We start from the raw sequence: 12,444 nt of genomic DNA, 5'->3' as shown, positions 1-12,444 counted from the left end.
TCTTTTAGATCAATGACATCTTTATCTTTGGTTTGGAGATGTACACATCCTCTGGCAGCAAAGCAAAGAGATCATCCAGCACAAGCTTGTGAGACCCAGAAGGTGGCCACAGGCTGGGGGGGGGACACAGCATTACCCTTGCAGATAGCTGGTGGAATGTCGAGTGGTTATATTTGATCTGAAATGTACCAAGTCATATTTTAGTAATATTTACCATATTTTTAAAAAAGAAAGTTATAAGGAGAAAAGAGAAAAAAGGATTAGATTGTTTGGAAGTTACTCTTAAATCTTTATAATGACCTCTGCACTGTCCAATACAATGGCCACTAGCCATATGCACCTATTCAAATTTAAATTAATAAAAATTATATTAAATTAGGATTCAGCTCACCTGTCACACTTAGACATATTTCGAGTGCTCCAGAATTTGAGTCCCTTGCAAATATTATGCAGCTATTTTATTTCTCAAGGCCTTCCTTCCTCATTAAGACTTTTTCATTTATGAAATTGAGCTAGTAAGCTCTCCCTCAAAGGACTGATGAGATTTAAATGAAATATTAATTATCTTAAACCATATATCTCAGTGTCTGGTGCATTATAGACCTAACATACACAAGTGGTTTGTTTGCAGCTGTGGACAAGTCCATTCAGACTCTGACCAAAACCATTTATATATATATATATATATATATTTTTTTTTTAATTTTTTCAGTACTGGGGATTGAACTCAGACCTTGCACTTATGAGGCAAGTGCAGCACCATTGAACTAAATGCCCAGCTGTATTTTAAAAGTACCTGTAACCAGGGATAGTGAGAGCTTAGTGGTAGAGCACTTGCCTAGCATGTGCAAGGCCCAAGGCTCAATCTCCATCACTGAAAACTGAAACAACAGCAAAAAAACCCCATCCGTAACCCATAAAACTTTTTGAAACAACTGGAATCAGACTATTTTAATGGGAGTTAAATCACTCATCATTTTTATTTTATTTTATTTTTGGTACCGGGGATTGAACTCAGGTCCTTGCGCCTGCTCAGCAGGTGGTGAAACAATTGAGCTATAATTCCCAGCCCTCATCATTGTTGATTAAAGTCTTTCTCAAAGCCAGGCCAGGATTATAATTTGAGGCCAGCCTGGGCTACACATTAAGATCAAGGCCAACCTGGATTACACAGTAAGTTTAAGGTCAGTGTGAGCTACATAGCAAGGCCCTATCTCAAAAAAAAAAAAGAAAAATAAATCAGAGTCTTAAAAAGAGTAAGGCTTTTCCTTTCCAAGATCTTTTGCATCTTAATAGAAAAGAAAGGAAATGAGAATCCCCCATGAGTAGTAACAGTTCTAGCCCAGACATGCCCCCTTCCCTTTTTAAAAGTCCTATGAGATTAAAAAAAAAAAAAAAAAAAAAATCTCTGCAAAGAGGTGTTATGCTGTAGATGTCAACACAGCCTTGGGTCCAGACAGGCAAACTGGCTGCTCCTGTGGGACCTGTGTCTGTGTATACACACCACGGGTAATTACTTTGGGTTACAGCTGCTAACATGATTTTGCAAAATCCTTGCCTGCAAAAGACTGATCATCCCCTCAAGAATGAGCCTGAACTTACTGCAACTCTGCACCTTGCAGACCTACCTGAGCTTCTCCTGCCACAGGCTCTTTAGGTCTCTCATAATTTGCATTCCTTGGCCAAATGGAATAAATGGAATTTAAATTTGTTAGGCAACTTTCATCCTGATAGAACACCAAGATGACACACACATCATGATCTCATTGTTTAGGATTTCTGCTTTAAAATCACTGATGTATGCTTCAACAGGCAGATGAGGTGGAGCAGCTAGGCTCAATTCTGCTTCCCTTTCACTACTGCTTCTTACTACTTGCACAGCCCTTGCTATTCACAGCACATCAGAGATCTCAGCAGGACTTGAAAATATTCTGGTGTGGTGGGAAGACACTGAGGTATTGCAGCCAGAAGACCAGAATGCTGGTGCTGGGCTGCAGGACAAGAAGCTTGTAAGTAGGTGTTCCCTTGTACCCACAAGAAATGTGAGATCCGAGGATTGTAATCAGACAAGTTCATTGGCCTGTGGCTGCCAATAGAGAGAACGATGCCCTTCTAGATTTCACAGGGATAAAGAGAATTTTTGTACATTTGAAATAATTTATTCAATTTACTGAAAAGAACTAATTATTTCAATAGCAAACTGAAATGATGCTTTTGCCTCATATTTGTCTTGACTTATTTAATTTCTCCTTAATTATCTCAGTAATGAGATGACAGAATAACTTGTTTCTTTGGTACTCTAATGTGGCTGTTTTGATCCCCAATAGTACTATACACTTTCATTTCTCTAGTTTTTCTGATGCAGAAGCCACAGTGAATTGGCTTTTTCTGAGAAAATTGCCTCCCTTTGAGGGAAAGATCAGCAAAGGGCAAGTGGTCTGGTGTAGTGGAACTGGAATCATAGTTCTACTTTGTCTGGATCTGAGAGGACTTTGTTTTGTCACTAACTCTGTAAGTCATATTCTGGCCATAGAATGGTGAGAACCATGCTTCGGGCTTAAGTAAGTGTACGAAGTTAACAAAGGTGGTGTAAAGACACATGAATGTAGGTATGAAATCCCACACACTTCTACAAGCCCTTTCTCTTTCCACATATGCCTACCCAATAAGGCTGGAAGGCACCAGTTTTGGATCATTAGGTTCTTCAGTTTTTCTTTAGATTTTACTTTGTAAAAATCTCACTTGTTTTTGCAATGCTGAAAAAAAATCTCTTACTGAAGAACCATTTGATGTTGAGGTTACCAATTTATTCATTTACAAATTGCTAGGTAGGATGCTTTGAGTATGACAACTGCCTTGAGCTTTGTCCAGTGAAGATCTTCTCTCTGGTTGGGGGGGCCTAAAAACATGTCCTCACTACATGGCATGATCATTTTTTGTACTTTAATATGTGAGGGCAGACTTTGGTGCAGAATAACTAAGTAAATAGAGTAAGCAAATAGATGGTGTGTCAAAAGCAATCTAAGATCACAGTGGGCGCCTATGAGAGAATTTACTCCATCTCAACAGTGGTAAGTGTACAACCTGTTAGTAACTTAGGGTTTCAGGGTTCTCTGGTGGATTTAGACATTCTTGCCTAAGACATTTTGATCTTTATTTAATACAGTTCTGAAGAAACCAGGTCTAGAGGCAGAATCCAAATGAATGAATACCTTTGGCAGGTGCTGTGTCTTTAAAAATTAGGAGGTTGGGTTGTTCCCACCTTTCTACTCCCCAAATAAATATGGTGGAAATAAAATCTCTTCCAAGATGGATACCACAGCACTGTGAGATATGATATTGGTTACAATTCCATGACAAAGTGGCTGCAGGTGTAGCTCAGTCCTGGGTGCTTGCTTAGTATGCATGACCTGGGTTTGATTCCCAGTACTACCATCAAAAGAAAAAAAAATTCACCATGAACTCTCACTTAGAATTAGTGCACTTAGTATTGCTGCCATTGTTTTCAGTTTCAAATGCAAGATCTCATAGGTTTAACCATTTCCAACCTGTGCGATCTCAGAGGGCAGCAATGAGCCAAAGTTGAGCGTTAAGGCCTGATGGCAACATATGTTCTCTTCCCTTTGAAATAACAGAAGCTAATTCAACCAGTTCACTAGAGCAAATAATAAATTTATTATTTGTAGGTGCCTACAAGTACAAAACACTGACAGTTGCTGTAGAGGATTATAAAGGCGTGTAGGAGATGCACCGCCTGCACTCAAAGAGCTTACAATCTAGTCAGTTAGTCATGTGGGTGAGTTGTAATGATAGTGTAGTAGGTGACATAAGCTGAGTTCTTGAAAATGTTCACATCCTTTGAATTCTTTTCTTGTCGAAGATGGAAGGAATTCTTACAATAGGGGAGCTAAGTAGTGCAAGAGAGACCTTTTGTGGAAGGAATCAGAGACCTTGGTTTTGCTTATGAGCATCTTTGCTTTGCTGTTGCTTATTCTCGTAACTTTCTCAGCACGATTCCCTAATGTGACCTTTGTTTGGAGAGTCTCTGTGCTTTCTGAACCTTCACCAGGATTTCCTGTTTTGAAGAGTGGCTCAGCTGCAGTTTGGCCTTGGAAGGATTCGCGGTCCACTTTTTTCTTCAACAAATCTTTTGATTTTAGTTGACACTTGTGTTCCTACACTTTGTCATCTGTGCTTTTAAGGGTTGGAAGTAAGATGCAGTACAAAGGAAAGCAGGCCAGACATTTCCCTTATGTTAAACATTTAATAGTGCACTTACTGGTTATATTCTGTACAGATATAGAGCAAATTATAAACTTCTTCCTTTTATTTATTTTTTTTCACTTAGACTATATTCATGTAAAGTGTACTTACAATAAAGGGGAAAAAGCCTTGAGGTACAAAACCCAAAAGAATATCTGAGGTATAAATACAAGAATATTTTAAATAATAATCTTTATCATGCTTTATCTATGTCTGAAAGCACAGGGGACAGACATGTGTACATGGTTCTTAACAGAATGGTATATACAACATACAATCTTACAAATTTGGAAGCCATCAAAATTGAATATATAAGTATATCTTCACAAGGATACACTTATACTCAATATCCAAAATACTCAAATTTTAAAACTCTAATCTGACCCCCAAAATTCTTCAAAGAACCTCTGAAATAACACTGACAATGGTAACTAAAATATGTTATAACAAAATAAAAATCCTTCTTACAACTCTCATTCATACATTATTCACTTTTGATCCATACAAAATAAATTTACTAATACTGTCTCGAGTCAGTCTTTACCATTCCAGTAAAACCTGTATAAAGACCACCCTTCCAAAACACTGGGTTTTTTTTCAATATGATTACTATTTCCCATTACTACTAAAATGTATTTCAAGGGCATTATAAAGGAGAAAAAAAAGAAATGTAGAAAAAGCAAAATAAAAAGTCTAGAAAACTTGTTTGCTGATAAGGACAGAACCCAATTAATAAATATGTGCAGTTCGCAGGAATGCTGTTAACAGCTACCACACACATACACACACACACACACATACACACACAAAAGCCCCGTGCCAGGATTAAATTAAATTTATAGAAATTTCCTTGGGAGACAGTTTCCTATGTTCCCATGCACAATGTGCACAGTGTCTTAAAGAGTTTATGCTATAAACATGAAAATGCAAAGAATTTCAACAGATAAATGATATTTAATTCAGGAATAAATTTTTGAGTGTTTAGTTTTACTTCTCATTTAAAAACAAAAACCAAAACCTATGCTTTGGAGCCAGTAGGATGGGGAGGAGGACATTCATCTCTGAGCTAATCTTTACTAGATAAAACTATATCTCTATTTGCAATCAAGTCTAAAAACAAACTGCATGTTAAATGAGTATCAAAACAATCTACAATTACCGTTAAGGGAAAGAAGAGGTTGATGGAGAAATAATATACTTAACAACCTGGAAAAGAATAAATAGACAAGGGTGTGGAGTCCTCTTTCTGAATGGATCCATGGGTAGTCAGATAGTCCAGGTTAAACTGAGCCTGGTGCATCAACATGCTTCCCAGAGGCATCTCAGTGTGCCAGACACTGCATTCCAACTTACACATCCATGCCATTCAGCCAGTGACAAACACACATTCACACTCTGCTGTGCAAACCTTTCTTTGCTCATCTCAGTGAGAAAACATGTCAGAGTACCAACTATTCCAGTGGATACACCAGTCCCACAACACACTGCAAATACATGACATAGGCACACAAACACCGATATCACAACAAAATGAAGTATCTTCATTATCTTCCATAATGTATTTAGGGTTTTGCTTCTCAGAAGCAATTTGAATAAGAATACAAGTATATTTTTCTTTTGCACAGTCTTATATATTCCAGTCAAGGTCTAGAACTTAAGACCTAAAACAAACAGGAAGCAGCTTTAAAAATGTATCAAATGGCTAGAGTCAGTTTCTACACTCCAACTTGTATTTCAGGATCAGATGCAGACCAATTCTTCCAAGGGCTGGCAAAGTTCTAGGACATCACCCAGGCACATACAGATGCTTTGCTTCAGTAATCACCTAGATTTGGTGTCTTTGGTTTCACTGTTCTGATTACTGAAGGAGTCTCGGATCTTTACCACTTCAGCTGCACACAAATGTCCAAAAGATTTTGTGTACCACTCTGGCATGTGGCCCCTATTGCAGAAAGGAAAAATGGTGATTTATTTAAGATAGAAAGCTCTGAAGTAAAGGTCAAAGTAGTCATGAATATATCCCATTTCTCTCTCTATCTCTGTTTCTCTCTAGTGCTGGGGACTGAATTCAGGGCCTTGTGCATGCTAAGAAAGTGCTGTAACACAGAACTACACCCCCAGGCTCCCCTTCCACTTTTTGATGAAGAAAATGTGTAAGTAAAGGTTATTCTTTTATCTCCAAGTGACTGCCTGCCATGTCCATTGCATTTGGAACTAGAGGTTTCCAGGGAACAACATACTGGTCATAGATATTGGGTGAAACTGCTCTATAAAGGCTTTGGCATAAGTCATAAAAACAGACATGGATACCTGAAGAGCTAGTGAGATGGGAAGATTTCAAAAGGAAACTTATTTTACATAGTAGACAGTTTTTAAGAGTCTTCAAAAGTTCAAAATTTTGCCCTATACTGCTGCATCCAACTCATTTTCTGATACGAATATATATTCATTCACAACATGGAGCATAGGCCTAATCAATTATTAAAAGTGCACACCACACTATTCAAACACTTTCAAATAGAAAATGAGAAACATCTGCTTGCTAGTTCAAATACAGAAAAGACATAATTTCCTTGGTATTTAAATTAAGGGTAGAACCACCAAATTTGCATTGCTTTAGTACCACTTTTTCTAAGGAATCCAGATCAGGCAGTGGCACACAAAAACCAGCAAATATAAAGGAGCTGCTTTATAAGCACCACTCTTAGTAAAGTCACCAAGATACATATCTGTGTAAGTCCTTCTTTACAACACACAAAAAAGTATGAATCTTCTTCATTGGACAACTCTGTCAAAAAGTCAGAATCAGAACTTACCTTAAATCAGCTCTGCACATGTAGGTGAGTTTGGATTTTCCTGACCCACAGGGTTCAATCAAATACCTGGACAGGAGCACATTAACCCTCACGCCCACAACAGGTGCCCGGTCATGATCCACAGAGGTGAGTAAAAGGGCACATGCTCCCTTGGGCAGATTAGTCCTCCAGGTTCTGTGGAGACAAAACCAGAGGCAGAAAATGAGATTTCTTAGAAGCCAAATTGAAAATGTTGCCTTATTCCGATGAGACAGTTAAGGGCCAGGCTCAGTGCCACATGTGACACATACTGGGTAAATGGTATCTTCTAGACCACCACATACAGACTTCAGAATGAATTACTCCATACAGAATCCCTTTTACTGAGGGCATATGTGCTCAGTCATCTCTTGGAAAAAAGAACTGTTATAATTTGCCATTCAGAGGTAGGGCTTTTGGAGGGTGATTGGCTCATGAGGGTTATAATATGATCAGTGGGTTAATCCAATGATGGATGTATCATTTGGTGTCATTATTAGGAGGTGATAGAAATAGGTGCTAGGGCCAAGCTGAAGGGCATAGGGGTATGTCTTTGGGGACTATATGTGATCTCTCTGTTTCCTGGCTGACATGAGGTGAGCAGTCTCCTCCTTTACGTGATCCTGTTGTTATGATGTTCTGCTTTACCTAAGGCTCAAAGTAATGGAGCCAGTGGATCAGGACTGAAACCCCTAAAATCATGAACCAAAATAAACTTTTCCTCCTTAAATTGTTCCTTCAGGTATTTTGTCACAATGGCAGAATGCTGGCAAACACAAAAACCAACATGAAGTGTTGCTAAAAACCATTGTTACATTCCATGAATGTCTTAGAACATGGACACCCAAACAAACACTGCTCTGTTTGAAACATTCTGGATAAACGATTATGACATTTCCTCAAAGATTTTTGGAATTTCTCTTTCAATAATGTCTCTAGAGATTTTATCAATCCCAAGTAAATCAGCATTAACTGTATCTCACTTGGGACCCAAATGTTATTTCCTGGTTTATTCATTCGCTAGCTATTTCTAGCCAGAATAATCATCCTAAAAGGGACAAAAATCTGCTACAAAAGAGCCTATCAATTTCAATTATGTCTTTCTTTCTGAGCTCAGTTCCAAAAGAGTTACAAGCATTTTCAGTGATGAATGCCTTGTTGGAATAAATATAGACCTATTTTCTTTACAGGTTTTCTATATCTGGAAGGGCTCACCACGTTTCTAGAGGCCTGTTTCATTTTAAGTAAACATCTTATAAGATTCAGTGATATATATATAGGCTCAGTTCTGATATTTAGTCATCTGTGTACAGTAACCAGTTTGGAAGATCTCACCTCAGTACCACATAGTCGCGAGCAGGGTGGGGTGCCATACTGTTCTGGACATACTGGTAGATTTCAGTCTGGTTGTCCAGGATTTCAATTACTTTTGAATCCAATAGGTCTACATCCCAGAGGTGCTGCTCTTTCAGAAGGCGCTTTAAGATTTCCTCAGGCATAGCAGGGACTTCAATGGTTGATCTCCAAAGCCTTAGAGGGGGTCCTTCACTCACCTGTAAAGATGATGCATTTCTCAGTGTTCAGACAAGGCACACATCTTGACTTAGGAAGGCAAATTATAAGTGGGGACATAGTCTTGTTTTCAGAGGTTAATACATTTATGATAGTAATCAGCTTCCCTAAGTACATTCAGAAATAGGCCAGGAAGCAAACAAAATAGCTGGCATCCACTCTGGTTAAAATCATGACATTTGTTTTTCAGGGATCCATAGGGTGAGTGTGATAAGAGTATGATCATTCATTTATTTACACTCCAATGCCCATATGACCATACAGACCATTCCATTTATTTTCAAGGTGGTAAAGAAATACTGTCAACAAATACCTCTACGGACCTATTGTGATGAGCCATAGAGGATGCCCAAAGTAGACTATCTAAGAAAAGATGGGCATGCAAAGGGACTCTCACCAAATTTTAGAAAATTTTAAGAATGCCTTAAAGTGCCCCTTTAAAAGCTTTAGTAAAACATTCTAAGAAACTAGTTTGATTCTGTAGAAACAAACAATTTCATTAGAAGTAGACGGAAATCTTCTCAAGTAAAAGAGTATTAGTCCTTATGTGACTGGTTTCCACTCTTACCTGGGAATCTGAATCACATGCCTGCAGAGTTCTCTAAGGATGGGTCTGGGCTAGATTCCCATGGAGTCTTATCTCTGATGAACCTAAGTCCTGAGCATGGGCGAGCAGAAGTGGTCAAGAGGGAGAGACTTACCTTCTTATAGGACAGCTCGGCCTGCTCAGAAGTGGAGTAGTTGACCCAGCCTTTAAACTTCTCTTTTACCTCCTTGAACAGGCCATCCACACAGTCCTGGAGGAAGTGTTTGTAGTCAGCAGACTGGTTGTTGCTCAGGTGTCCCAATGCCTCCAGTGTGAGGGGCTTCAGCTCTTGCTCTGTGTAGGAATTGCGACATCGGCTCATTTCCTCAGGCACCTGGGAGACACAAACGTGGTGGGTGAGTCCACCTGTGTTCACTCTCAGCCTCCATCTGTGAGCATAAGCGAAGGCCTGGATCCTCAAGGTGGTAGAGGCCGATCAACCTCTGTATTCAACAGATGATGGTGGGAGGGGGGTCCCTTCTGACTTCACATGGTTCGTGAAGATATAGACAGACCAGCTTCACACACATGCCTAAAACACGTATTCTTGTGCAAGGCTTTCTTCTTTGCAAAGTTAGAGTAGGAGGGCAGGTAACTAAGACAGGGCTTACACTGATCAAAGCATGGTTTCTCAGAACTCACCTGGAAAAGCTTCTTGCACTCTGCAATCATATGGGCCAGCCCTTGAGTGGCAGCTAGGTTTTCATTCAAGTCTTTCTGATCTGGTTTGCCCAAACTTTGTTTTCTTTGCATTACCCTAGGTAGAAGAAACAAAGGAGAGAAATGAGTCAAATATGTATGTATTTTTCATCAGTGCATAACTTGAGGAAACTCAAAGGGGAGAAAAAACACTTCCCTGGGGTCTATTTGTTGTTAAGTGGTTTAAGAGCGCTTTTATTTTGTTCACCAGAGTTACTGAAGTTTTGTCAGCATACACACACACAACACTAAAGAGACCTTTTTTTAATGAAATCCAGGCTAATTAAAGCCATTTGATTAAACAAGTTCCTTTCTCATAGCTTGTGAGAACTGTGTCTCTGTGTTTATGTTGGAGAACAACGGGTGCAGGGTGGGAACTCTGAGTTGCAGGTCATTATTCTTACTCTGTAAATAAACAGGATCCCCTTCCATAGGTGAGGGATGCATCTATTGTTTCCTGGAGGTGGTGTCTTATTCTTATCTCCTACTCATCTCTGGTTCTCAATCCCATTAAAGTTGCTGGAATGCCTTAGCAAACTTTTAGAAATAGATGAAAGGGTACTTAAAGCATTGTATCTCTTTCAGGAACAAAGAAAACTTCAACTAGCATAATTAGGCCTTAGGTTCCTTCAGATCTGAGAGAAGGATCAGGTGGGGGACTTACTATGGGGAGTAAGTCCAGTTATTCACCACTTCCTTTTACACTTCAACAGGAGTTCCTTACATGAAATATTCACCTAAGTTAGAAGCTCAGATTGGCTCTGCTATTTCTGCCTATCAGATACAGACAAGTTACTTACTGAGCTGATCTTCCCTTACCCCTCACTTTCTTCTTATGGACTCAAGTTCTTCACTTATGATTGTTATAATGATTAAATTAAGTATCAATGAGAAAAGTCCTGTTCTAGGCCCCAAACAGGTGCCTAGCAAGTATCATCTTTGGTTATTTTTCAGATTCCTTGAGTTTCTCCACATTCTGTCCCATTTGTAGATATGTATTCTAGGCAGAACTTAGGCCAGATCCGAGTAGAGAAACCTTAAGGCCCAATATTATCCTTTGTTCTTTAAGATCTGGTTATTTTAGCTTGGGGCACAGGCTACAAAGTTTGGCTTATCAACCATGCAGAGGCAAGACAACAGGGGTCATCCATGCAGGTTTTGACTAGTAAACCTGCATGGTTCTCTGCTGGAAGAAAGCACAGTGCCATTATCCTTTGCCTTGGCATAAACACTGGCCATATCAAAGCACCAACCAGTGTTTTATCAAAAACCCAGTTGTTACAGGATTGCTAGAAATATTAAGGCACACTTTGTAGAAAGGACTGAGAGGAAAAGTGTAGGGCAGCCTCATGGGCTGTGAATGAAGGAGGTCTCAGTTTCACTTGATTTAGGTAAGAAGCCAACAAGAATATAGTGGCAGCCTCAGAAGGAGAGAGCTGCTTCAGTCTGAAGAACAGAGTGTGTGCCACCTCCTGTCTGACCTGTACCTGGGAGAGGAATTCTCTCTCTTCAGGGTGTTGAGGTGGAAGAGGGATGGCGCCAAGCACACGGCCAGGTTGGTGGGAGTCATCTGGTTTTCTTTTACAGCTGCTGTGACGTCACTCAGGAAGTACAGGAGTGTCTGAAGAACTTCACGGTTCTCATCAGGCAGGAGCATAATGGCAGCCTTAATAGCCTGGAGGCGCTGGTCCTTGGGAACATCTGCAGGGCACAAGCACCCCCATCAGGTCAGTGATTTTCCACATGTACATGGCAGGGGAATGTCCCAAAGCAAACATCAGTATCAAATACGGAACAAGCATTTGCAGAGAGCTTACTAGAGGTTAGTAAGGAAGAAATTATGGACTGCCACCAGTGTTCCTACCCTCAAGTATTTCCTGCCTCTTGGAAGAGTTAAAAAATTTCAAACATCCCATATATACCACTACACTCCTAAATCCACCTCAGACGTCAGCTCTAGATGATTCCTGTCCTTTTAGTTTATAGAACAAAAGCCTCTTGTAAGCCCATTTTTAAAAAAATCCAAAATTTACAATCTGTTATTGAAATCATTATAAGATTAGCCTCTAGTTTCAATGAAAGATCTTATATCTATATACAAAGGGACAAGAACTGAGATCTCTGAGTATTGACTTTTATAAACAGTTCACTATCTTTGGGGACATTCGGAATTTTAACTGAGTTGCTCATTCTTGAAACGGCAGAAATTGTTAGACTATTCAGTCAATTTCAACAACAGATTGCTTTGCCCAAAGTTTTAGAAACCACACCAAGATGTGATTATATAAGTGCATATAATTATGGAAATATATAAAAGGCAAATAAACCTATACAATAATCTATATCAGGCAGTGCTGAGCCTAACTTTTGGATCTCCTTTACTAGACAAACCTTTTAAAAAGTAAGTAGTGGAAAAAATATCAAGTCACTCAAATGCAGTGCCATAGGACACAGATTAAACAGCTCCATGGTTACAATACATAACAAATA

The 12,444-nt window shown here is 39.3% G+C and overlaps 1 protein-coding gene across 5 annotated transcripts in view; it reads right to left on the bottom strand.

The window, feature by feature from the left end:
* Nucleotides 1-3,651: 3,651 nt before the first annotated feature.
* Dlc1 (DLC1 Rho GTPase activating protein) overlaps nt 3,652-12,444 on the bottom strand; it is a 404,145-nt gene continuing 395,352 nt past the window's right edge. For all 5 annotated transcript variants that reach the window (XM_087217213.1, XM_021246665.2, XM_021246666.2 and 2 more), the window contains 6 exons: nt 11,442-11,655; nt 9,898-10,012; nt 9,371-9,589; nt 8,433-8,650; nt 7,080-7,253; nt 3,652-6,205 (listed from right to left, as the gene is read on the bottom strand). In XM_087217213.1, the coding sequence (XP_087073339.1) occupies nt 6,085-6,205; nt 7,080-7,253; nt 8,433-8,650; nt 9,371-9,589; nt 9,898-10,012; nt 11,442-11,655 (1,061 nt within the window). In that variant the 3' untranslated portion in view covers nt 3,652-6,084. The remainder of the gene's footprint in view (nt 6,206-7,079; nt 7,254-8,432; nt 8,651-9,370; nt 9,590-9,897; nt 10,013-11,441; nt 11,656-12,444) is intronic.

The sequence above is a fragment of the Heterocephalus glaber genome, unplaced genomic scaffold, assembly GCF_053883595.1.
Source record: "Heterocephalus glaber isolate CG9 unplaced genomic scaffold, H.glaber_assembly_v1.0 deba00001461, whole genome shotgun sequence".
NCBI classification, from domain to species: Eukaryota; Metazoa; Chordata; class Mammalia; order Rodentia; family Bathyergidae; genus Heterocephalus; species Heterocephalus glaber.
This window is presented reverse-complemented; position numbering and strand designations above follow the sequence as displayed.